At 37.5% G+C, this 22,163-nt stretch overlaps 2 protein-coding genes and 1 long non-coding RNA gene across 5 annotated transcripts in view; 1 reads left to right on the forward strand and 2 right to left on the reverse strand.

Moving 5' to 3' along the window:
- The window catches only part of LOC134663659 (uncharacterized), an 87,805-nt gene that overhangs the window by 33,278 nt on the left and 32,364 nt on the right, over positions 1 to 22,163 (forward strand). The gene's annotated exons all lie outside the window — the stretch shown is intronic.
- LOC134664132 (uncharacterized protein C18orf63-like) lies at positions 195 to 6,051 on the reverse strand. The gene is made up of 8 exons (XM_063520724.1): positions 5,909 to 6,051; positions 5,651 to 5,789; positions 5,018 to 5,195; positions 4,500 to 4,596; positions 4,143 to 4,239; positions 3,580 to 3,712; positions 575 to 681; positions 195 to 294 (listed from the first exon to the last, which is right to left on the reverse strand). Exons 1-8 carry the CDS (start codon positions 6,049 to 6,051, stop codon positions 202 to 204), a joined length of 987 nt encoding a protein of 328 aa, XP_063376794.1. The 3' UTR covers positions 195 to 201.
- LOC134663630 (centrosomin-like) lies at positions 7,716 to 22,095 on the reverse strand. 3 transcript variants are annotated; one of them, XM_063520050.1, is made up of 11 exons: positions 13,074 to 13,594; positions 12,413 to 12,465; positions 11,594 to 11,733; positions 11,139 to 11,258; positions 10,864 to 10,938; positions 10,724 to 10,773; positions 10,465 to 10,609; positions 10,213 to 10,370; positions 9,814 to 9,885; positions 8,646 to 9,727; positions 7,716 to 8,077 (listed from the first exon to the last, which is right to left on the reverse strand). In XM_063520050.1, the coding sequence occupies exons 1-11, from the start codon at positions 13,136 to 13,138 to the stop codon at positions 7,884 to 7,886; spliced, it is 2,154 nt and encodes a 717-aa protein (XP_063376120.1). In that variant the 5' UTR covers positions 13,139 to 13,594; the 3' UTR covers positions 7,716 to 7,883. The 3 variants fall into 3 exon arrangements, with proteins under 3 accessions (XP_063376120.1, XP_063376119.1, XP_063376121.1); XM_063520049.1 differs by having other exon boundaries at positions 10,724 to 10,776; XM_063520051.1 differs by lacking the exon at positions 13,074 to 13,594 and adding an exon at positions 21,897 to 22,095 and having other exon boundaries at positions 7,717 to 8,077; positions 10,724 to 10,776.

The raw sequence follows: 22,163 nt of genomic DNA on the forward strand, positions 1-22,163 counted from the left end.
AAATCCGAGCTTGACTCATAGTTATAGAACTATTTTAATTACTGTGACAAAATTGTATCTTTAAATAAATGACCATAAAATAAACAAGTGAATATCATAAATTTTTTTAATATACAATTATTAGACGTATTTTTTAATAATTTAGTTTAGATAAATCAATCTCTTTGCCCAACCGGCAGACAGTTAAATTTAATTAAGCAGTTAGTATTTAAATTGCCGAAGATTTTGCGTTGGAGTGCACAGACTGATTGGGTGGTCCTGCGTTTGGGGTACAGGTGTTCTTCCGTCCGCCACCTACAAATGTATTAAGGGGATATAAACTAAAAATAGGGATGTGTATATATTATCATACATGCCATGACGCCCATGACCAACAGTAAACCAAAAATTGGTAGCGGTAGTGGTTGAAATATCTCTTCAACCACTTCCTATAAGGCTAAGACTAAATAGAGAGTAAAGACAAGCTAGAAAACCAACCATTGCAACTATCCGATCAACTCCCTAAAAATATGGCATGGATATGGATTTATGGATATTATATGTACCTGTATGTTAAAAATGGCGTCTTTATTACCTTTATTAGTTCCATGGTTTCCTTAATTTTTATTGTCATCGGAATACCGAGAAAGTGAGGTATTTTACTTTTCAGGCAGCTGACGAATCTTGAGAGTACTATTTCCTGTAACTTCCTGTTAATTTGGTATATCTTACAATTGATAGGTAAGTTTATTTTTTATGGACAAACCATACTTGCCTCTTTGGGCCTAGGTAGAGATGGGCGCCGGCGGGTAAATACCGGGAAAATACCCAAAACTACCCAATCTACCCGATATTTACCCATATGTACCCAAATTGTTGGGTATTTAAAATTTGTTCGTATAATTGAAGACATTCATTATATAACTAAGATATATCAATATTATTATCATATAAATATGAAAATAAGTTAAAATAAAGTATGCAAATCACAATCTCACAACTTTTTTGTACACAATTAATTTTTTTTTTACGAGTGCATTTTGTTCACTGATTTGTGGTGTAGGAATGTTAATTTAATTAAGCTATTTTATACCGTAGTATTTACATTCTTTGTTAATTTGTGTATAACTATTTTATCTGCATATATATATATTTATTTCGTTGTTGTCTACTATTTTCCTACTATTTTTTAATTGTTGTCATATTTTGGTTTTGATATGCCTACATTTTATTTTATTTATTGTTTAATACAGTAATTTTTTCGTTAGGTATATGGCCAAATTTGACTTACTGAAACCAGTTTGGATTAAATATTGTGTGTATCTAGATTGTTTGATCTCAACCAGATCCCGAAAATGAGGATTCGAGAGCCAAATTAATTCGCCACTTTACCGAAAACTTGCCAGAAATCAGCACTGACAAAATCGAGATGGCCCTCAGACAGCTTAAAAATGGAAGAGCCCCAGGCGAGGACGGCGTTACAATTGAGCTTCTGAAAGCGGGAGGCAAACCTGCACTGAAGGAGCTCCAGAACATCTTTAACGCCGTTCTCTTCGATCTCCAGAGGTGTGGAGTAGGAGTGTTGTCGTGCTGTTCTTCAAAAAGGGAAATAAGGCCCTATTGAAGAACTACCGACCCATTTCGCTCCTAAGCCACATCTACAAACTGTTTTAGAGGGTCATCACGAACCGCCTAGCACGAAGACTCGGCGAATTTCAGCCACCGGAGCAGGCCGGATCTCGAGGAGGATACGGCACCATAAACCACATCTTCACAGTGCGGCAGATTATACAGAAGACTGAAGAGTATAATCGCCCCCTGTGCTTAGCATTTGTGGACTATGAGAAAGCCTTTGACTTCATTGAAGTCTGGGCTGTTCTGGATTCCCTGCAGCAATGCCAAGTCGACTGGCGATATATCCAAGTGTTGAGATGTCTGTACAACGCAGCTACCATAGCCAAAAAGTCCAAAACCAGCAGACTAAGACTATCCCCATGCATCGTGGTGTGAGAGAAGGGGATGTCATCTCCCCCAAATTGTTCACAAATGCATTGGAGGATATGTTTAAAACGCTCGACTGGAAGGAACATGGTATTAACATTAATGGCGAATACATCTCACACTTGCGATTTGCGGACGACATCGTCTTCATAGCTGAGACGTTGCAGGATTTAGAGCATATGCTGACCGGTCTAGCTGATTCTTCTCAACGCATAGGTCTCCGGATGAATTTGGACAACACGAAAGTTATGTTCAACGAAATCTCGGGCAAATACTGCAGTTAGGAAGGAACAACTTCGAGAAAGAGTCGAATAGAAGGATACAGCTGAGCTGGGCAGCATATGGGAAGCTGCGTCGAGTCTTCACGTCGTCAATCCCACAGAGTCTGAAGACAAAAGAAACGTGGACACTCACGATAGGACCGGTCCATAAATTCAAAGTCACTCAGCGAGCTATGGAAAGGGCTATGCTCGGAGTCTCTCTGAGGGATTGTATTCGAAATTAAGGCATCCGTCAGAGAACTAAAGTCGTCGACATAGCCCACCGGATTAGCAAGCTGAAGTGGCAGTGGGCCGGTCATATTAGCCGTAGAACCGATAACCGTTGGGGTAGACGAGTTCTCGAGTGGAGACCGCGCATCGGCAAACGTAGAGTAGGACGCCCTCAGACTAGATGGAGCGATGATCTTCGCAAGGCGGCTGGCAAGAGCTGGATCAAAGTTGCCGCATATCGTGCTCAATGGCGTGCAATAGGAGAGGCCCACGTCCAACAGTGGACGAGAGTAGGCTGGTGATGATGATGAGATTGTTTGAAAACACAATATGATCCAGTAGGTGGCACTGCTATCGGTATATATATAGCCAACACCCAACAGTGTTTTTAAACAATCCAGGTACCGGTTGAAATATACTTACACAAAATTTCATCCAAATCGGTTTCAGTAAATAAAATTAGGTGATAAACCGACAGCAGCGCCACCTACCGGGTCCAATAGTGTTTTCAAACAATCCAGGTAGGTACCGGTTGAAATATATACTCAAAATTTCATCCAAATTGGTTTCAGTAAATAAAATTAGGTGATATACCGACAGCAACGCCACCTACCGGGTCCAATAATTTTTTTAAACACTCCAGATACCCGTTGAAATATACATATATAATAGTCATATACACAAAATTTCACCCAAATCGGTTTCAGTAAATCGAATTTGGCTATATACCGATAGCAGCGCCACCTACCGGGTTTAATTGTTTTTCCCAACCCTTCAGGAACCCATTGAAATATACATACAAAATCTCATCCTAATCGTTCCAGCCGTTTAGGAGGAGTAGAGTGACAAACACACGCATTGTAGAACGTATGTATTAAGATATTAAACATTTGTCAATTTTTTTAGTCAATACAAATATTATACGTTTTATAGTACTACATGAGTATCAAAAAAACTGTTATTTACATTATCTCAATTCAATTTATTACTCCGTTTCCAACTTTTATTTATACCCACTTATTTGGGTAGAAAAGGTAAATACCGGGTAGATTGGGTAAATACCCGATAAATACCCCATATCTACCCCGGGTATTTACCCGCCGCCCATCTCTAGGCCTAGGCATTGGCGTTATAATGGGAAAATGCCTTGTCACGCAAATATCTGGATAAGTCAGTGGCTCTCCTCGCCAGAACCTGATCATGTAATAAGAAGTTTCATCGTCCGGTAGTCGGTAGCCGTGCTGCGGAAATACAACTCAACTTTGTTATCGTCTTAGGTAACGTAAAATTGTAATGTTCACATTCTGTAAAATTAGCAATACGTTCGTATTTAACATCGAAAAAACACCGGCATACTCAAGTTTTGAAACTCGAATGTAGCATACCTATACCTAGTACTTACTACTTATGTATTCTGTGCCTACTTGTAAAATTAAGCCTACGTAGCCTGCTCGGTCGTGTCTGCCTACGAAACTGCATTGAGGTCCCGGGTTCGAATCCCGGTAAGGACATATATTTGCGTGTTTATCAGGAATATTTTGTTCCTGTGTTATGTTTATCAGGAATATTTTGTTCCCGACTGACTCGTAGGCAGGTATATGTAAGTAAGTTGTAAGTATAACCAGACATCAACAATAATTATTAAAAAGCTAAGTAACGAAACAAACTTACAATGTTTTTCCAGTGCCTGCGTATGTCTTTGTAAGACTTAAAACTTCCTATTTCGGGCAACGTCTTGCTACATTCTTCTACAACAGCCTTGTTCAAACTAGGAGTAAGCAGGTAAAAGTTGCGTTAGAAAAGGCGTTTATTTATTTATTTAAAAAAATAATAGTAGGGACTTACTTAGAATGGGTTACAAAGGGATAACAAATCAAAAGGTTTCATCGATCGAGCAAAGTAATAAGATAAAATAATTAGGCTTCCGTGTAACACACTCCTCTGTTTCGTTTTCTCTTCTCCTATACAAAATTGCAATCTAATGAAGTGTGTACATAAGGTATAACATTTTGTTAAAATTAAACTTACCTTGGCAAAACCCTTACATATTCACCAGGAGCAATGTCTTCAGTTGCTTTGATTATATTTATGTTCACCGGCTTAAGTGTTAGATCGGTGTGGAATTCTGAAATTAAATTTTTTGTAGGTTGCCCGTTTCCCTTAAACCTGGAACTTCGACGCTTTAGCGCGCTGGATCCGATTCGCACATCGCTGCGATGTTTGAGCAAGACAACGATAAGTTTAACCGCTTAACCCCGGGTTATTGAGATGGTGCAAATGGGCCTTAGCAGATTAACGTTCATTATAGGGGTATTTCTGAAATACCTCTATAGTGAACGTTAATCTGCTAAGTTAATTAATTTCTGTCGGTTTTAAAAGAATGGCACCATAAGTTCGAACACCTACAAAGAAATACCGTATTTCTTTGTAGGTGTTCGACTTTAATAATATTAAATTGATCTCTTAGATAGACACCCGACCGACACTCGACGCAACATTTGTGTCAAGTGCATTATGAGATCATTAGTAAGCATTTTGACACTTACCGTCAGATACAATTTGATATTTAACTCCTTCTTGTATCCCATTAGTGGTTAGGAAATCCCTGTTGTTTACGAGGTAATCGAAACCTAGGACATTCCACGTTGGTGCGATTTTCGCAGTCATAGTATATGTGAAACACATCTTGAATATTTCTGGCGTAGTCGAACGAATAGCCCCATCCTAAGGAATAACACGAATTAGTTTTTGTACAACGTAATAATTAGGTAGATAGGTACCTAATATTACTTACTCAACTTTTTATGTACCTACATAACAAGGCACCGCAAGGAAAACAATACCGTAGAGGTCACGTGAAATAATGAAAATTTAACGTTTTGAGTTGGACCAACTGGTACAGTCACCTGCAATAATATGTTACTCTGCGAAGGCTGCAAAAATATGTAACACGCTCTACTAATAGGATAGGTACCTACATATTTTTGCGCCCTTCGTTGTGGACGTATTATTGCAGGTGACTATTGGTACAGTAGCCCCAGTAAGGGTGATTTCCGTATTTATTGTCTGCTTGTAAACGGGTTTCGTTTTTCTATTGTGCATTTATTTTGTATGTTTGTGTGTACGAATTATATAAACCATGAAATTCATGAAGTCCTATCTGTGATATACATACATACCTGCCTTAAAGAGAATTTGATAAACAGCGAATTCAGTTTATCGTAATCGTCGCCCACTTTGTTGAATACGATATGAACTTTTTTCACGTCTTCTTTATCGGGACACGCCAATATAGACGAATTTGAAAATATTATCATTCTGTCCAGTGGAACCACAAATAATATATTATATTGTTAGTTATATGCTTTAAGTATATGTGATAAGGTCCTATTTTTAATTAAACCGGTAGCTATCTATTACATATCAGCCAAACGTACCTGCACTTTAGAATTTTCCAATGGTAATGAGAAGGTGTCGATCGATCATGTTTGTCTTCTATATTAGCTATTGCAACAATGTAGCCGGTATTTCTCAAATCCGGGTTTTTTATGGAGTAACGGTAACTGCAACTATGATCCATCTCAAATATATAATTTTAAATAATATTTTTTGAGATAAGCACAAAACTAAATCTTGCCGATGGTAGAGATTAACCTGTTATGGGTTTAAGAAAATGATAAACCAGTTTTTTTTTTGGCTTGGCGCCAAAATTAGAGGTGTATTTTCTTATTCGTAAGATGAAAATTATTATTAAGATAAAAATGTCCAATTTGTACTAATATCGCCAGGGCTATAGAATAGACGTAGTAAAATTGATTTGAAAGGGACGGCATTACAGTGTTGCCACTTTTTAATTTCTACTCTTTTTTTGTCAAGCTGTAGAGTGTAGACCAAGGGCCCAACGTTTTCTGTTCTCTTTCACGACGCAGCAACTAGTATCATTTCTCTCTCCTCGCTCTTTTAAAATGCCGTTTGTCAAAAAAGGACAACCATACTGTTGACAAGGTGGACTTCAAATCAAGTGTTGCCATTCTTGATGCGCCCAGGCTGTGTATGTGTGCGTAAAAGCGTACATGTGTGCTCTTTTAGGGATGTGAAAAGTCGATTTTAATCATGTTATATATCGATAAACGCTATACAGCGGAACGAAATAGCGATTAATTGTAGCTTCAATATCTTCGTTAAACATAAACATAATTGAAATGCTAATGGATATTGAATATATTATAATATAATAATATAATTCAATTATTGCGGAACACCTATTTTAGGAGGTATTTATGTATTTTAATTAAATATCTGAACTTTCCCTTGGTACCCTGCTGGGGCGTGACTATAAAATTGTGATCTGATAACCACAATAAAGAATAAAAGCGTTTTTGGTCATTTTAGGTATCGTTAAGCCTTTGAAGTAAAATTAAAATTGCAAGAAATGTCGATAGTTTATCGATATGGCTTTATCGACATGGCTACAGCAACGTGGGCCTCATTGTTAATCGTACACTAAACAAAAGTGGCAACAGTGACAACTTGCTGAGACACCGTCTTTATATATTATGTCTATGGTGTAGACCAAGAAGTCTGGAGCGATTTTGATAGCCCACGCAGTGCAAGTGTTATTTTAAACGTCCATTTTCTATGAACCAGCCTATTTTGTGAAGTATATTGCCATTTCTTTTCTAGGATTGCTGGCAATTTTACGTACTTAATTTCTTGTTTCATCATACCATACTAAGTTGTATATTCTTGTTTCATCCTACTGTAGAGTATTTCTCCAGCTACCCCTAATGCTTGGTGAATTTTCAAAATCGGTCCAGCAATGACGGAGATATGGAGTAACAAAATAAATTAAAGAAAAGAACAACCGAATTGATAACCTCCTCCTTTTAGATTTGGAAGTCGGTTAAAAAGTGATAACTACAGATGGTCAAGTAAATCTTGTCAGTAAAAAAAGGCGGCAAATATGGAAGGTAGAGGCACTTACTTCTACACTCCATAGCGGCAAATTTAAAAAATGTAGGCGCTATGGAAGGTAGAGGTTACTTCTACACTCCATAGTAGGCGCGAAGGGTTATCGTTCAATAGAAAATTTGAATATCGCGCCTTTTTCTACTGACAAGATTTGCTTGACCAAGTATATGTAGCGAACACTTGAGCACTTGAACGCCAATAGAGGTAGTATGAGACTGTAAACGTAAGAAATGATAACGATCTTATACATCTTTTCATTCATTTTATTATATAAAAGAAAATTTATAATACAAGTCAGCATCATTAAATTGTACATCTTAATTAGAAAAAAAAACTTATTACGATATGTTATGCATGTTATTCGCAGTAATCATGCGAATAGACATGTGGTTAAATACTAGAAATGGGGTACAAAAATATTTTATGATTGTACGTAACTATTCAGTTGGGATTCTCCAAGTGGTCTCTAGCTTTACGTAACACCCCTTGGGTTTTGTGGATCTCTCGACAGATAGCTCGCTGAACACTTTTCTTTCTCATATTGGCGGCATTCAATTGAGCAAGTGTGTCTGCTAGTGTAGCTTTAGTTCTTGCTAGTTTTTGCTTCAAAGACACATTTTCTTCATACAATGAACCTGAAAGTGAGAATGAAATCATAAGATGCGCTGACATGGCAAATCCAAATATGTACTAGCTAGCATTGGGTTGGAGTTACCACTCTTTCCTTACTTATATTTTATATTATACTCTATGCCTACATTAGTTGGAAGGAGGAAAATGTGCCGACTGAGAGGCACGGGAGCGATCTCTTTCCCCTTCTTAATGTTTCAAAATAAAGTATCTTTGGGATAAGTATTTTCCATGTACTTAATAAAATAAAAAAATTAACACACATTCACACACTTATTATTAAATGAGTTAATGATTAGCACGGCAAAATCTATAACAAAAGTTCAGTCTTGATTTTTCTTATTAAGGCTATAAAACTGGAAGTTCAAAGTCACCCCTGCAATTCAAAGCCACCCCGTTTTACGGTAGTATGTTTTGTTTAGCTGTAACAACATTCATTCAATTGTCACTTGATAGTCACCCTAAAGAAGGAAAGGGAGCTCGAGCAAATACCTCGATCGACACGTATTTTGGAGGAGAGATCGCAATCTAGTATATATCCCAAAATCCTATAACTTAAAAATAGTAACTCACGTGTAGACAAAGTAACAGCATCGTTATGTTCAAGGCTCGACAGTCTGTCGCTGTCAATGCCCTGATCAGGCGACGTGGGTCTGTCCTCCTCCTCGACCTCACGCGCCACGTGTACCTCCTGCACTCTGTTACACGCTTCTACGACCACCTTACGTGCTACTTCCATTTCCAGGTTAGCAATAATCTCGGAGGACTTAGCTAAGTTCTCACGAGCATCTTCGAGATCTTTTTCAATGCGCATCTTGTCGTGTTGAGCTCGAGCTCTCTCTAGGGCCGCCTGGGACGCCTGGACCGTCGCGTCATCCGCAGCACGACGCAGAGCTCGCTCCGTTTCCAAAAACGTAGATTCAAGCTCTTGCCTTTCGGAACGTAATTTATCCCTAATTTGAATAGCTTCTACAAGTTGTTGCTCGATATCCTTTATCCTTATCTGCAGAGACGAAATAGTACATTTCATGTTTTCCGAATCTTTACTCATTTCGTCAACTTTAGAGTGTTCGGAAGCTAGCGCCGATTTTAGTTCGTCTTTTTCTAAAATCAGATCATCTATTTGGGTCTTAGCAAATTCCAGTTGGCTGTTTAAATCCTTTTTCTCGTATTCAAGTTCCTCACACTGTTTTGAGAGCTGATGTATTTCGTCAATCAACGCTGCTTCATTCGTAGTTTTGTCTTCGGAACGGGAGCCATAGGAGACGCGGGATCGTCGAGACCTGTGCCTGTTATTATCTGAATTAGATTCTCTGGCTCCCAGTGCTGTATCATTTAGTCCTATGCGTGCGAGAGATACATTTCTGTCCGGTTCTGACCAACACTCGGATTCCGAAGGACATTCGTTTTGCAGTAGGTGACGTAAAGATTTTCTGTTTGTGAGTTTGTTATCATCGCCACTACATAGCCCGTGGTGCCCGAACATTATTGTTAAATCCTCAATTCTAAGATTCTGTGAGATATCCATATTGCTGTCATCAAACGTAAATCCTTCTGCTGAAATGGTTTCGTCTAACTGCAAACCCACGGGTAGAGCTAGACTTTGTTCTAATATACTCTCCGCCATCTTCTTTTTTTCTTCGCTTAATACACACCTGAAATCGTAATAGAATAAAAAATAAAACACATACTTACAAAAAAGACTAAAAAAATTTAGTAGTTTCATATATTTCATACTTACTTATGCGCTAATAGCTTATCCAAAAAGAAAGCTAAACCCTGGAGACGTCGTGTGAGCAACTGTTGCAGGTTCCTGAAAATATAAAAAAAATAATTTAAATGTTGAGTTCACGCAGACGCTGCCTAACTGAAATTCCTTTATGAAATGGAATTCTCGCCTACGAGTTGCGACACCGAGATGAGGTGGTGGAGTACGTTTTTCGGAAGAATGGCTACATGCTGAAGGTGCACCAGCTACAGTTGCATCACACAGTGGTGCATACACATTGTGGGGCGCGTGCCGCGGCCGCTGCAGGACACAACAGCACCAACAGCAGTGGAAAAAATAGTAAAAGTAAAGTCTTATAAGTGTAGTGTGTGTGTGTGTGTAGTGTTTTTATAGTAGTAAAAGTGATCGTACCCGGCGTCTTCGTCATTATGGCCATTATCAACTGTCTTTTGTAGTTCCCTTAGCTTGTTTTCGAGGTCCTTGATATGCTCATCTTTGCATTTTAAAATTTCATCATATTTTTCAATCTGTGAATCGCTGACATGTTGCATGTGAGATTGTTCTTTATCCTGAAAGAAAAAAAGGTTATTTTTATTTCTTAGATTATTGATTATACTAGAAAACTATTATTTATAAAGTGTTTTTAACACTTTATTAACTTACCAATTTCAGTTTATTGATTTCTTTATCTTGCTGCTGAATTTTCTTCATGCAGCCTTTTATCATCTGAAGAGCTTTAGAATTTTCTTTGCGCAGCTTGATCAACTCATCCATATCATTGTTATTTGTTGTGACACATAAATAGTCTCTGGAATGCAAAAAATATTACTTCAATGAAAATTCTTGGTTGACTTACAAATCTTACAATTACATATTGCAAATAATTGATTAAAAACAGTCAAGGAAAAATAAAACATCGTACCCAGCAGATTCTGATGCACATGTGTCATCTATTGCCTGGTTTTTCACAGTCTCCTGTAAAAAGAAATATTATACATATCTGGAAAACATGTTAATATATTTAAGACTAATATAAAACTATGTGATATAATATTTATTTACCTGGGTGTTCATTTCTTTTGCTACTTCGTTGCCGTGGTTCATTGAATTCTCAATACTGTCGGCAGACATGGAACCCTGAAATTTAATTAGTAATCTAAATAACTATGTTTAAATTTTTGTTATTCTCAGTTTCACTAGCTACGATGCCAGACAATATATGGTACCTATTCCGTTAGGGAAGGGTTCTTATGCTTCATGCGCTTAAGGATCTTTCCATCAGAAACCTTCTCTAATGGAAAGCCACATATGATGCTAACGGCATGAAGACCACCCACCTGGTGTTCAAGTACATCGATGGCTTCTGCCGCAACAGCTAGGAGTTCTTGCTTGTCGCTCAATTGCCTTCGTAGTTCCTCTACTTCCACCTGCAGTCGAATGTTGTGTTCCAGAAGTCCCTGTACAAATTGTATACGATTTATGCAGAACGTATGTATTCAAATTAAAAAATAAACTGAATCAGAAATTACGAGATCCGCAAAAGGACCAGTGAGTATCGCGAACCGGAGGACCCCCTCGCTTAGAAGGCCCCCAACAAGGTGGACCCACAATTTGTTTGAGATCGCAAGGAATCATTGGATGAGGGCAGTGCTGGACTGGTAGTTCTGGTGGAGATCCTTGGAGGAGTTCTATGTTTACCGGTTTTTTGGGTTATATGATGTAAATAACAAAACTGTGTTTTGTTTTGGGTTGGGTTTTTTTGTGTTTCTCAAGGAATTCATGTATGTGTTACCTGAACTGCTGGTGGTGAACCGCTTCCTAATTTCTCCTCAAGGAAATATATCCTTAATCTTAAGTGAAAATTCTCTTTTCTTAATCCATTAAGCTGCTCTTCATACTGCTTCATACTGATCCCGCTGGCAACGGTGTTATCTTGCAAATAAGAAAAAATACAAATACTTTATCATTACATTACCAACACAATTTTTCGAAATGAATGGTGAGATGAATTTACAAGGAGAGAATCCATCAAAAACATGCTAAAACGGAAGTACATTTTTCGGAAACCATTAACGTCTATAACATATGGGCGCGGCGTAAAGCGTAAAGCCAGGAAATTGGAAAGGACCAAAAATATGCGCACGCGAAACTTGCGACGGAAGAATTGACGATCGTGCGGGTTTTAACGTTTTGCCTCAATAACTCTGAAAGTAGGTATATGTACTTCTGACAAGTACTATTATTTATTCTCTGCTTCTGATTAAAATTTCGCTAGTCAAATCCCTCGGCTATATAACTAACTATTTTATACTAAAATTATAATGCTATGGTATGCGGGGTAACAATATAAAATTGAAAATAAATGAAAATTAGACACGTTTTGTCCATCGAGCCAAGTTTACCTTAAGTTTTGCTTAGTGTGCCCTCGAAAATACAGTCTAGTTTACGAGTGTTTTTTTTTCATGGCATTTGCCTTTCATATTCATTATAAACTATAATTTTGCGTTATCCCCCTCTTAAAGGTCTTAACTCTTAATGCTTTACGTCACGCATAGAGTTAAGGACCTTGCCCTTAACTCTTTTATGAATGCTATCATTATATGAATCTCACCCAGTCCTTCTTGAGCAGGCATGCTCATCTCCTGCAGCGCCCGCGGACTCGTGCTATAAACAATTTTATATACATTTTAGTTTATGCAGATTTAAAAAATAAATTACCTACTAAATGATTCCTAAGTACGTAACTAGTTTTTGAGATCATGATGATATTTTCAGGACACATCCCTCCCCTATCCAATATGACGTGTAATTTTTTGTCAACTATAATACGCAGAATACGCTGCCTATACACAAAGCGCGTTGAATTAAAAACTTATAACTTTGTCTTATTCATTAAAAACCCGGTCAAGTGCGAGTCGTACATGCTACCCCTCCTCATCACAAGCTCCGTAATCCGTACCATTGCACATTTTTAGGGTTCCGTAGCCAAAGGGCAAAAAACGGAACCATTGGGGGTTCCCCATACTTAGAACTGAATTTTTTTTTTCATCAATCCCATACGTGTGGTGTATAGATATTGAGGTTTCTAATATATTTTTTTTCTAAACGGAATAGTTTGCGCGAGAGACACTTCCAAAGTGGTAAAATGTGTCCCCCCCCCTGTAACTTCGTCGCTATACTTCAATTATTTTCGCGCCATTCGATTACTCTATATCTTACCACAGATTAAATTAATGACTTAACATTTTCATATTTTTTTTTATATCTCTTACCTGAAAGGCGAAGTTATACCAGCTGCATGTTTAGATGTCCGCGGTAATGTTGCCATTTTGTACATTTATCTATTTCTGATCTACGCACTAGATACTATACAGTTAATACATAATGTATAAAATTCACGTTTGAAACTTAGTTGTGACGTTAAGGCACTGGGTACTAGGTACACAATAAAATTTAGAGTAGACAACAAAATGCAAACAAATAAACTAAACTCGTTCTACGCCAGTTTTATATTAATTTAATAGGTATACAAATCGACCACAACAGATAAACGTATTACTTGTCCGCTTCGCACTATTGCTTCTAGATAATTGACATTTGTTTACTACTACGTAATAAATACGTACACAATCACAATACTTTGTAATAACACTCATTTACCCGAAGCGATGAAATAATTATTGTATTTATACTCATTAGTTAGGTTACTCTATTATTAACGACCGATTTTAGACATTATTTGTAAGGTAATTAGTTGGACGTTGATGTTGTTTTTCACGGCACAATATGAGACTGAGCGAATGAATTTAGGACGGGACTTCGGGCTGGATTCGGGAGTATTCGCATGCTACCGTGCGCGTAAATAGAGAGAGAATTAGTTAGGAGGGAATGGGCAAGAAAGAGATGCAAGAGAACTTAGAGTGATGTTAAAAGGAACGAGGGGGGTGACGGATGCTGCGTCCAGAGGTGTTACATAGCACACTGAGCGACGGCGAGTCGAGTGCTTTATTGGCAAAGTGCGCTCTTTGATTACGTTGTTGTACGGAGCTCCGGGTCACATTTACTCTGGTTTGCCAGAGTCGAACACTCCCCAATGAGCAGTAGCCGATGGGAATAAAGGGTCAACATGCACTCTTCGACACACAGAAATAGAAGTGGCAGCGTCGTTACGTAGCGCTGCTCCAAATTTCGATTTATGCGTTACTTCCTGGACGCGGTAGTGTTTTGGGCGACATTAATTTCCTTTAAGTTATATTAAGATTACGTAAACCTAAATATAAATTGACTATAGAGAGAACATTATAGCTTAAAAAGTAATTCGAGTTTCCCTTTAAACGTGAAAAGTCTTCCCAAACTAGGGTTTCGCAGTAATCGCACTAAAATTGTTTTCGTAATTTAAGATGGGATATGTATTTATTTATATGGAATTTCGTGTGTTCAAAGGGATATGCATAAAATATAATTCTGCAAAAGCATAGGTCTATGGGTCTAAGAGGCGTTGGTGGCTTAGCAATAAAGCATACGACTTCCAAGATGAGGGGTTGCGGATTCGACTGGTTCAAGCCACTGTTCGTACGGCTCCTATATTTACTAATTATCATTTGATATTAACGAACGGCTATTCGGTGAAAAAACAAAAAAATATGAGGAAGCCGGACTCATCCCGATAAGTTTTATGTTACCCTCGGAGTTAGGTCATTGCAGTCGCTTTCGTAAAAATTAGTGCCTACCCCAAGTCAGTGTCACCATTCACCAAGGATACCTGGATATTTTAGCATGCAACCGGAAAAACGCTGAAGAAGATAGGACCTAGCGTATTAATTATTGTGTAGGATTCTTAGAGCCTCATTTAGAAGGTTCAAGAACTAGCATGCTATTTTCGTTACGTTGCGGTATTTGGTCGATCGCCTGAATTTACTGCACTCCGTTAGTTTATTAGCAAGTGTGTCCAATAATGCATGGAAGTTCTTGAACCGTCTAAATGGGACTTATTATTCTATAGAGCTATCATAGCTCTATAGAATAATAAGAGCAGAATGAGCAACAACAAACCTACATCATAATGATGTAGGTTTGTTGTTGCTCATTCTGCTTTTTTTATAATTTTACATTTTTGATGAATAAATTATTGTGGAATTTCGTGTAGGAAGTCTGAATTGTATTTAATTTTAGCGAAACTTAATAGGATATTTAATAACTAGATAATTTGCATTATAGAAAGAACTTAATGGATAAAGGGCTAATAAGTAAGAGAAGACGGACTTCACCTCGGCTACATCTTGTATGGAAACCGCACGCTGACTGCAGTTTCATCCGAGATGCAGTCCAGTTAGCACCGGCCCTTTATACGCCTACAATTAACTGGTTTTGACTATGAGTTCTAATTCTCGAATAGGTATTAACATACCGGTAACACGTTAACCGACCAAAACAACGTACCTAAAGCTTGAACACGCCAAAACGTGGGCACATAAAATTACAAATAAATAGAAAATAAAGGTCTAATGGAGCGAAATATATATTGAATATAATTGAAAATATTATAGTTTATCATGCTAATATACTAGACTATCATTTCAGCCTCAGGATTTGACATGTCACAGACTTCGTGATGACCAGGACACAGGCACTTTGCACGACATGATTACTGTATGTTTAAGTAGTCCAAGCCAGAGTTATTTGCGGATAAGTTGATAATATAACTTTAACAGGTGTCTTTTTCAAATATTCATTGATATGGGCCCAGTCCATTGCCATCCGCCTTCATTTATTACCATCCCCCAAAAGTACCCTTTTGGCATTGTCAGCATGTCCATCATGTTAATACCCCTTCGTCACTGTTATAGTGTAATGATAACACGATGAATGCTACCAAAATAGTAACTGTGAGCTGTGGCTTCTTTAAAATAGGTTTAGGTCATTTTCGCAAATGTTTCTTGCATATATTTCTATAGTCAATGTCCCTTATGCGAATCAATTAACGGCATCGCTTGATGCAATCACAAGTAGCTGGCTCAACCATAAATAATGGGGATTAGGGCGGTCCAAAAAAAATTTTTTTTGAAAGCTGTTTCTCCACATAGCTCATTATTGTCTAAGACCTATAAAAACCGTATATATCAATTTTCATAAGAATCGAGTGGCATTTAGAGGTAGCTCAAAACAAACAAAGTTTGAAATAAAAAATGTATGAAGAAAAATTTATTAACCACAAACTATTAAACTAACGAAGATTTAGATGGCACAGGAAACCGTTTTCTGTGATTTGCAACTAGACGGAGAATATATTGCTTCTGTTCTTCGTCTTTGGTAAGAGTCTGGTTGTATTTTTGAATCAAACTGATCCCTCGTTCAGCCGTGTCATTGACAACTCTGACCTTGGCACTCTTTTCCTGTAATTCTAAGAAAACCTTGTTACTTGGCCATTTATAAGATGGAAAGTTCAAAAATAGCTGGCTTTTTTGTTTTCCATCATCATCAAGGATGTCAAAAAAGGATAACGTTCGTTCAGTAACGAAACTTTCTAACTGAACGTTTCCCTCGCCCTGAGTACCCACATCGATGCGTCGAGGAAAGTTAGTATTTTTTGGGCGAGTTAGATTTTTTGCCATTTTGTCTTTGTTTTCTGAAGACACTCGGTCATCAAAAAATGCAAATGCAACTAAATGTTCAGAAAGAAACCAAAGGTGCCTTGCAAAAGCTTTATAAGTTTATTCACTGATTTTTTTATTAGGGTACGACTTTAGGGTATCCAAAAACAGTAAATCGTTCAATGGTGCTTTGATGCCCAGAGGTGCTTCATTCCAATAACGCACATAAGCTAAAACTGCAAAAAGAGCAAACTGTTCTACGTTTTTGGACTCTCGGCCGGTCAAGTGAAATTGTTCTCGAAACAGATATATTTTAATTGCGTAAATGGCTTTTGACATCCAGCGAGCATGATGCGTGGGGCCAGGTGCTCGGAATCTTTCTTCAACACCTCCGCCGCCCAGAAATAGAAGAGACAAATGTAGAAACTCCTTGTAATCATCTCTCGGTTGCTGGTTTTTCAAGGCATTCGATAAGTATTCTTGTAAATCATTCCGCAGCATATTAAGCATTGGATTTTCAAACAGTTCATTTTCAGCCGCCTTGTACACCGTGTGGTTGAAACTTGGCCACTTTTTTTGGAAACGGTTGAATAATCCTACTTCCGGAGCTCCCGTAGAACCAAACAAAGATGAAAATGCTGCAGAAAGTACAATCTCCATGATATGGTGCCGGCACGCAACCCAAACTAGTTCACTTTCAAGGGCTTTTTCAATTTCTGTACAAGCACCTGTGTGTAGGCCAGTATTGCTTGCTGTTGTATCAAATACGAGTGCTTTTATGGAGTGAGTCATGTTCCATGCCTTAACCGTATCGACGCATGCTTGGGCTTGAGCTTTTCCTGTTCCTCTGTCTATTTTAGGGATAGCTAAAAGCTTTTCATGGCCATTCCCAGACACAAGTATGGCGATTCGATCAACTTTGGTTTTCGATTCATCAATATCTGGCAAGAGTTTGCCGTCCCAGTGGAGAAGCAAGGGTCCATCCATTTCAGGAGCTGTTAGTTCCGCTTGTGCTGCTCTCTCTCTTTCTACTCTTCTGCCACGTCTCACAGAGCTCCGGGAGAGAGTTTTATCTGAAATATTATGCCCTAAAGCCTTGACAATAGCTCCTGCTACAAAGACAGCTCCTCTATCGGGCAAATTTACACGATCTAAAGCAGCGACAACTTCTGCAGATTTAAAAATATTAGTGCATTGGTCTGAAGAAGAAGCCTTAGGTTCTTGGCATAATTTAATATCATAACGTGAGAGTGGGAAACATATTTCGTTGTCGGAACTTTCTGAAGAACTTGACGAATGCTCAGTTATTTCACGTTGCTCATTATTTTCCATACACTCGTATCTCTTCTTGAAATTACCTTCTCTTTGTTCCCGTTGCTTCTTCCTGTTCTCTTTTGCTGTCGTAACAAGATCAACACTGCCCATACTGCACGAAAATACACTTTCCCTTTGTTTTTGTAGAAAAAGTCGGTCTTCCTCATTTTTCATTGTACTAAAAGCATCTTTTGTGGCTATATCAAATAATTTTTCAAGGTCGTTTTCAAACATACACTGACGCATCACATGATTATCACTTTGACGAGCACGGTTCTTTTTCAGGAGTAAGTATTGCGTATGTAATTTAGATAGTTTTCGTACACACGAATCGACACGTTGCGTAGGTATCCTCGCTCGCTCCCAAACACATAGAACTGCATCACAGGTATTTTTGTAACTTACTGGCAAGGTATTGCCCTCATCTATATGGTAAAATTGAAGAACACGAAGTACGTCTAATGCTCGAGGCAGTCGTGCCGTAGAAAAACTTGAAATTGACTTCCCTAAAAGCCAATTCCTTGGTGCGGATCGAGTCGACATAGTATTTTTGATGTAAAACTAGGCAACATAAATGATGATTGCATGAGCGACCAGTAAAACGCAATCAAATGAGTTCAATCAATCAATCTTTGGGTAATATGGCTCCATCGATACTGTCGATGATTTCGCCAACGTCAAAGTGGATCCCACGTGGGATCGAATTAATATTATTTGTAATAAATAAACTTTAGCCAGTGTACGGTATAAAACTATCAAATTATGGCCTCTAGGGCTCTAGCCAGCCACGGTTAGAGGTAGAAATACCAAATGCTCGTAGAGCACGACGTTGTTCGGTATTAGGGTTATGAGCTCTTGTAAGGTGATAGCTGGACTTTACAAGGACCCTCGTGGGCTACCCGGCGTTGACGCCAGAATGGTGGTTAAACGCGTTTCATGATTAATTTTTCATTATCTGCACACTTCCACATTAATTTACTGCATAATACGCTATCAATATTACACTTTAAACAACACTAATGAGCAAAAACAAAGAAATGAATCACGAGGCGATGTTACCAATATGGCGGTCGACGAATAAACCCATCAAATGAGTTAATATTTTGCACAACGATTTCAACTCATTGACAGACAAAAACTAGCTATGTGGAGGTAGATTTAGAAAACTTTTTTTTTTCTCCATACAACCGTGGACCACCCTATGGGGATACTTAGCATTATTTTTATCTTGCTATCTTCGGGAATGTATTAGCAACTCATAGAAGTCAAACTTTTTATTTTGTGTATTGCTTGAAGTATGTATTTCTATAGAACCATCGTCTAACACCTAACACGCTCAAATACGTTAAAAATGATCAAACGTTTTAATATCCTACATTTTGCATACAAATTTCATTTAGCACCACTATTTTGGGAGCAGATAAGCTCTTGCTAGCTCTTAATCTAACTTGACTTCTCTTTTTGTACATAAATTTGAGATATTTGTCCGTTTTTTGTAACATAAGAAAAATTAGGTTTCGGTCTTTATGTAAGAACGCTGTATGTTCCTAGTTTCTTTTTTTTTCTCATTTGTATCTCGTGTTTTTCTGCTTTCTGGTTGTCTTTCCATTCATTGACGTCTCCGCAACATTTCAAAAACACAAAAACTAATCGATCCTCGATATATTAACATTTTCACAAGTTTCCTTAGCCTAATCGACTTTTCCAATGCTATTGGTGCAAAGTGATTTCGCTCCGTTATTGTTTAAAGCTCGTTATCATGAAAACGAATCATACAATTGACAACTATTGTGGTATCATATGTTCCTCATACTATAGCGATTTTAATTTAAGTAAAGAAATAAAATTTAACCACCCTTTACAAAATTTATAAGCAAAAATGTGTGCCCACGTTTTGACGTGTTCAAGCTTTATCCCAGATTGCAACATGGAAAGGCGTGTCTCACTCCGCGATTTCGTCGCTTTGCTACAGGTAGCTAAAACTACATCCGTTCAACCCCAAAATTGGGGCCGAACGGATTCCGTTCGGCCCCAATTTTGGGGTTTGCCATAAGCCGCGCGTGGCGCTGTCGCCACCTAGCGGCCATATCTGTGCTGATCGTAACAGACGCGTTTTGTTAGAGAGTGAGTCTTCTGTACTTAGTACTATTATTTATTCTGTGACATGGGCAGACGTTCGCTCGTCTAGACGGGCGAAGGATTGTATTTCGTTACGGTGGCTAAATATGTCTGAAGGGCATGGCGAATTATTAGTCACCTTGGTCACAGATTATCCTTGGTACAAGTTATTATCTAAGAAACACATCTAAACCCCAAAACAAAGGATTCACACAATTAATTAAAAACTGTCTTAGTAGGTGTACAAATACTTTTTAATGGCTAAAGGTGTGGCGCCATTTATTCGAGAATAACTTTGTCTTGATTTCCAAGGCACGTTTTTCCTTAGACATAAACTTTGTTCACCGAAAATTTGCGCGTGCGTACGTGCGTGCGTGAGACCGTGTGCGCTCTTAGCATCTTATTGCCCAAAGGATGAATACGCTCCTGAACGGTTCAACGGATTTGGATGCGATATTTTTTATGATAGTAGTGGCCTATTGCATAGTAAAATATGTAAATTCAATCACAATTTATTTTACCCAAATCTGCTTTAGATTGGGTAGTAAATTTGCTTCTTATTTATATACATTTGATATTTATGATCTCTTTTAACATGGGTTAAAAGTTACTCTATGAAGAGTGGCATGAATATGAACCATTTATTATATATTATATAGGATTAAAAATTGCTTTTTAAGCAGGCTTATTCACTCATTACAGAACAGTAGTGCTAATTTTGAACATTGGAGTGGGGTGTGAGTGTTTGCTAAAATAAATATTGAAAACCTGATTTTTACAAATCTTGACTTTCTTGGGCTTCTACTCAGAATCGTCAGCATTCTCCATTCTACCATTAAAAAATGACGTCCGAAAATGCCAGTTCCATTTCCATTATTTTCAGTTGTGTGCATGTGACATAGTGGAAACTACAATTTCCATACAATATATTACAAATTTGTGGACATTTTTATAGCATCATTATTGTATGCACGAGTGAATCTGAGCTCGAAGAACCCAAAAAGATCAGGATCTGTGAGAATGATATCTTTGACCTTTATTTAAAAAAACCCATTTAACGACATATTATTTTTGTTTCTATTCTGTCCTCTTATATTTAGTGTCACAGTTTGTTAGAACAAATGCTGTAACATTATTTTAGAATACTTGGTAACTACCTGTGAGTTCCTGTAATTGGCTTTCTGTTTTAATCTTGTTGTCGTATTGTAAGTTAAAAGCTGTTGGTGCGGTTTTGGACCTAATGGATATGCTCTTCAAGAAGTCTTTAGTTTTTAAACTGTAAGTCTTTTCACAATGAAATTTTCCTCCATACTGATGCAACTAAAGCCTATATCTTTTCAATTCCCCAGCCTTCTAGTAAATGCAAACCTTTAAAAAATAATGAAATAATATGTATAGTACCATAGTAGCATTTTCAGTAGGGCTAGCAAATACTGTAAACATGTTTTAAAGGGTGAAATATGAAACTTAGTCTCCTCTGAGGTCTTGCCATAGGAAAACTACCTATATTATGTATTGTTATGCATGGAACAAGATCCCATATTTGGATGCTCATACACAATAATATGTCAACCCGCATTATTTTTTTAATATTGATGCATAAAGTTGACATTTTATTGCAAAATGGATGTGGGATGACTCATTTTTGCTTAACACCATCCATTTATAGGAGTACCAACGTAACCCTACCCAACTCACTTTAAAGTTGAATAATTTAATAAATGATGAAGCTTAAAAATCCCTTTATCTGTTCAGCTGTTTTAACAGGAAATACTACAGTAAATTCAGTTACAGAAGGCAATGCTGGTTTAGTGAAACACGGCATAATATTATAAAAAATTGTTCATTTAGCTTTCCTCTAATACTGTGTCTACCTACTGTCGGAAATAGAAAACTAAAAGAATATTGTCTATAAAGATAGTCAAAATCAATTAGAAAATCGAATAGGTGCTTAAAGTTGGATAAAAACTAGATTACCGTGTTTGCCACCAGGACTTTGTTTATCCTATAGAAATTTAAAATTAACGATATAACCCTGACTAAATATAAACATAATTAAAAAAAACAACTCACACAACAGGAGTCTCTCCAGTAGAATCAGACATTTTGTAGTTCGACGGAACTCCTAATGTAACTTCCACAAGTTCTTTTAGTTACTGATTCCACTAAACACTGTTAATAATTATAAATATGTTTGAAATAAATCTTAACACAGAATCGAGTAGACAATAAAAAAACAAAATAACACACCGATGAACGTTAAAATCCGTTTGAATTCTCCAAAATTGAAATGAATAAAACGTCAAACATGGCTAGGTGGTGTTGCTATTGATAAATAAG

Source organism: Cydia fagiglandana, chromosome 4 (assembly GCF_963556715.1).
Source record: "Cydia fagiglandana chromosome 4, ilCydFagi1.1, whole genome shotgun sequence".
Taxonomy (NCBI): domain Eukaryota; kingdom Metazoa; phylum Arthropoda; class Insecta; order Lepidoptera; family Tortricidae; genus Cydia; species Cydia fagiglandana.

What these genes read in the sequence shown, in the direction of transcription:
- LOC134664132 (XM_063520724.1), bottom strand. Translation starts at nt 6,051, where the DNA reads ATGGATCATAGTTGCAGTTACCGTTACTCCATAAAAAACCCGGATTTG. An exon ending in TCAAATTCTCTTTAAGGCAG is followed by an intron (nt 5,196 to 5,650) that starts GTATGTATGTAT and finishes GTTATTCCTTAG; the next exon opens with GATGGGGCTATTCGTTCGAC. An exon ending in AAACCATGGAACTAATAAAG is followed by an intron (nt 295 to 574) that starts GTAATAAAGACG and finishes ATACATTTGTAG; the next exon opens with GTGGCGGACGGAAGAACACC.
- LOC134663630 (XM_063520049.1), bottom strand. Translation starts at nt 13,138, where the DNA reads ATGTACAAAATGGCAACATTACCGCGGACATCTAAACATGCAGCTGGT. An exon ending in GATAAGCTATTAGCGCATAA is followed by an intron (nt 9,728 to 9,813) that starts GTAAGTATGAAA and finishes TTACGATTTCAG; the next exon opens with GTGTGTATTAAGCGAAGAAA. An exon ending in TGCTGTTACTTTGTCTACAC is followed by an intron (nt 8,078 to 8,645) that starts GTGAGTTACTAT and finishes TCTCACTTTCAG; the next exon opens with GTTCATTGTATGAAGAAAAT.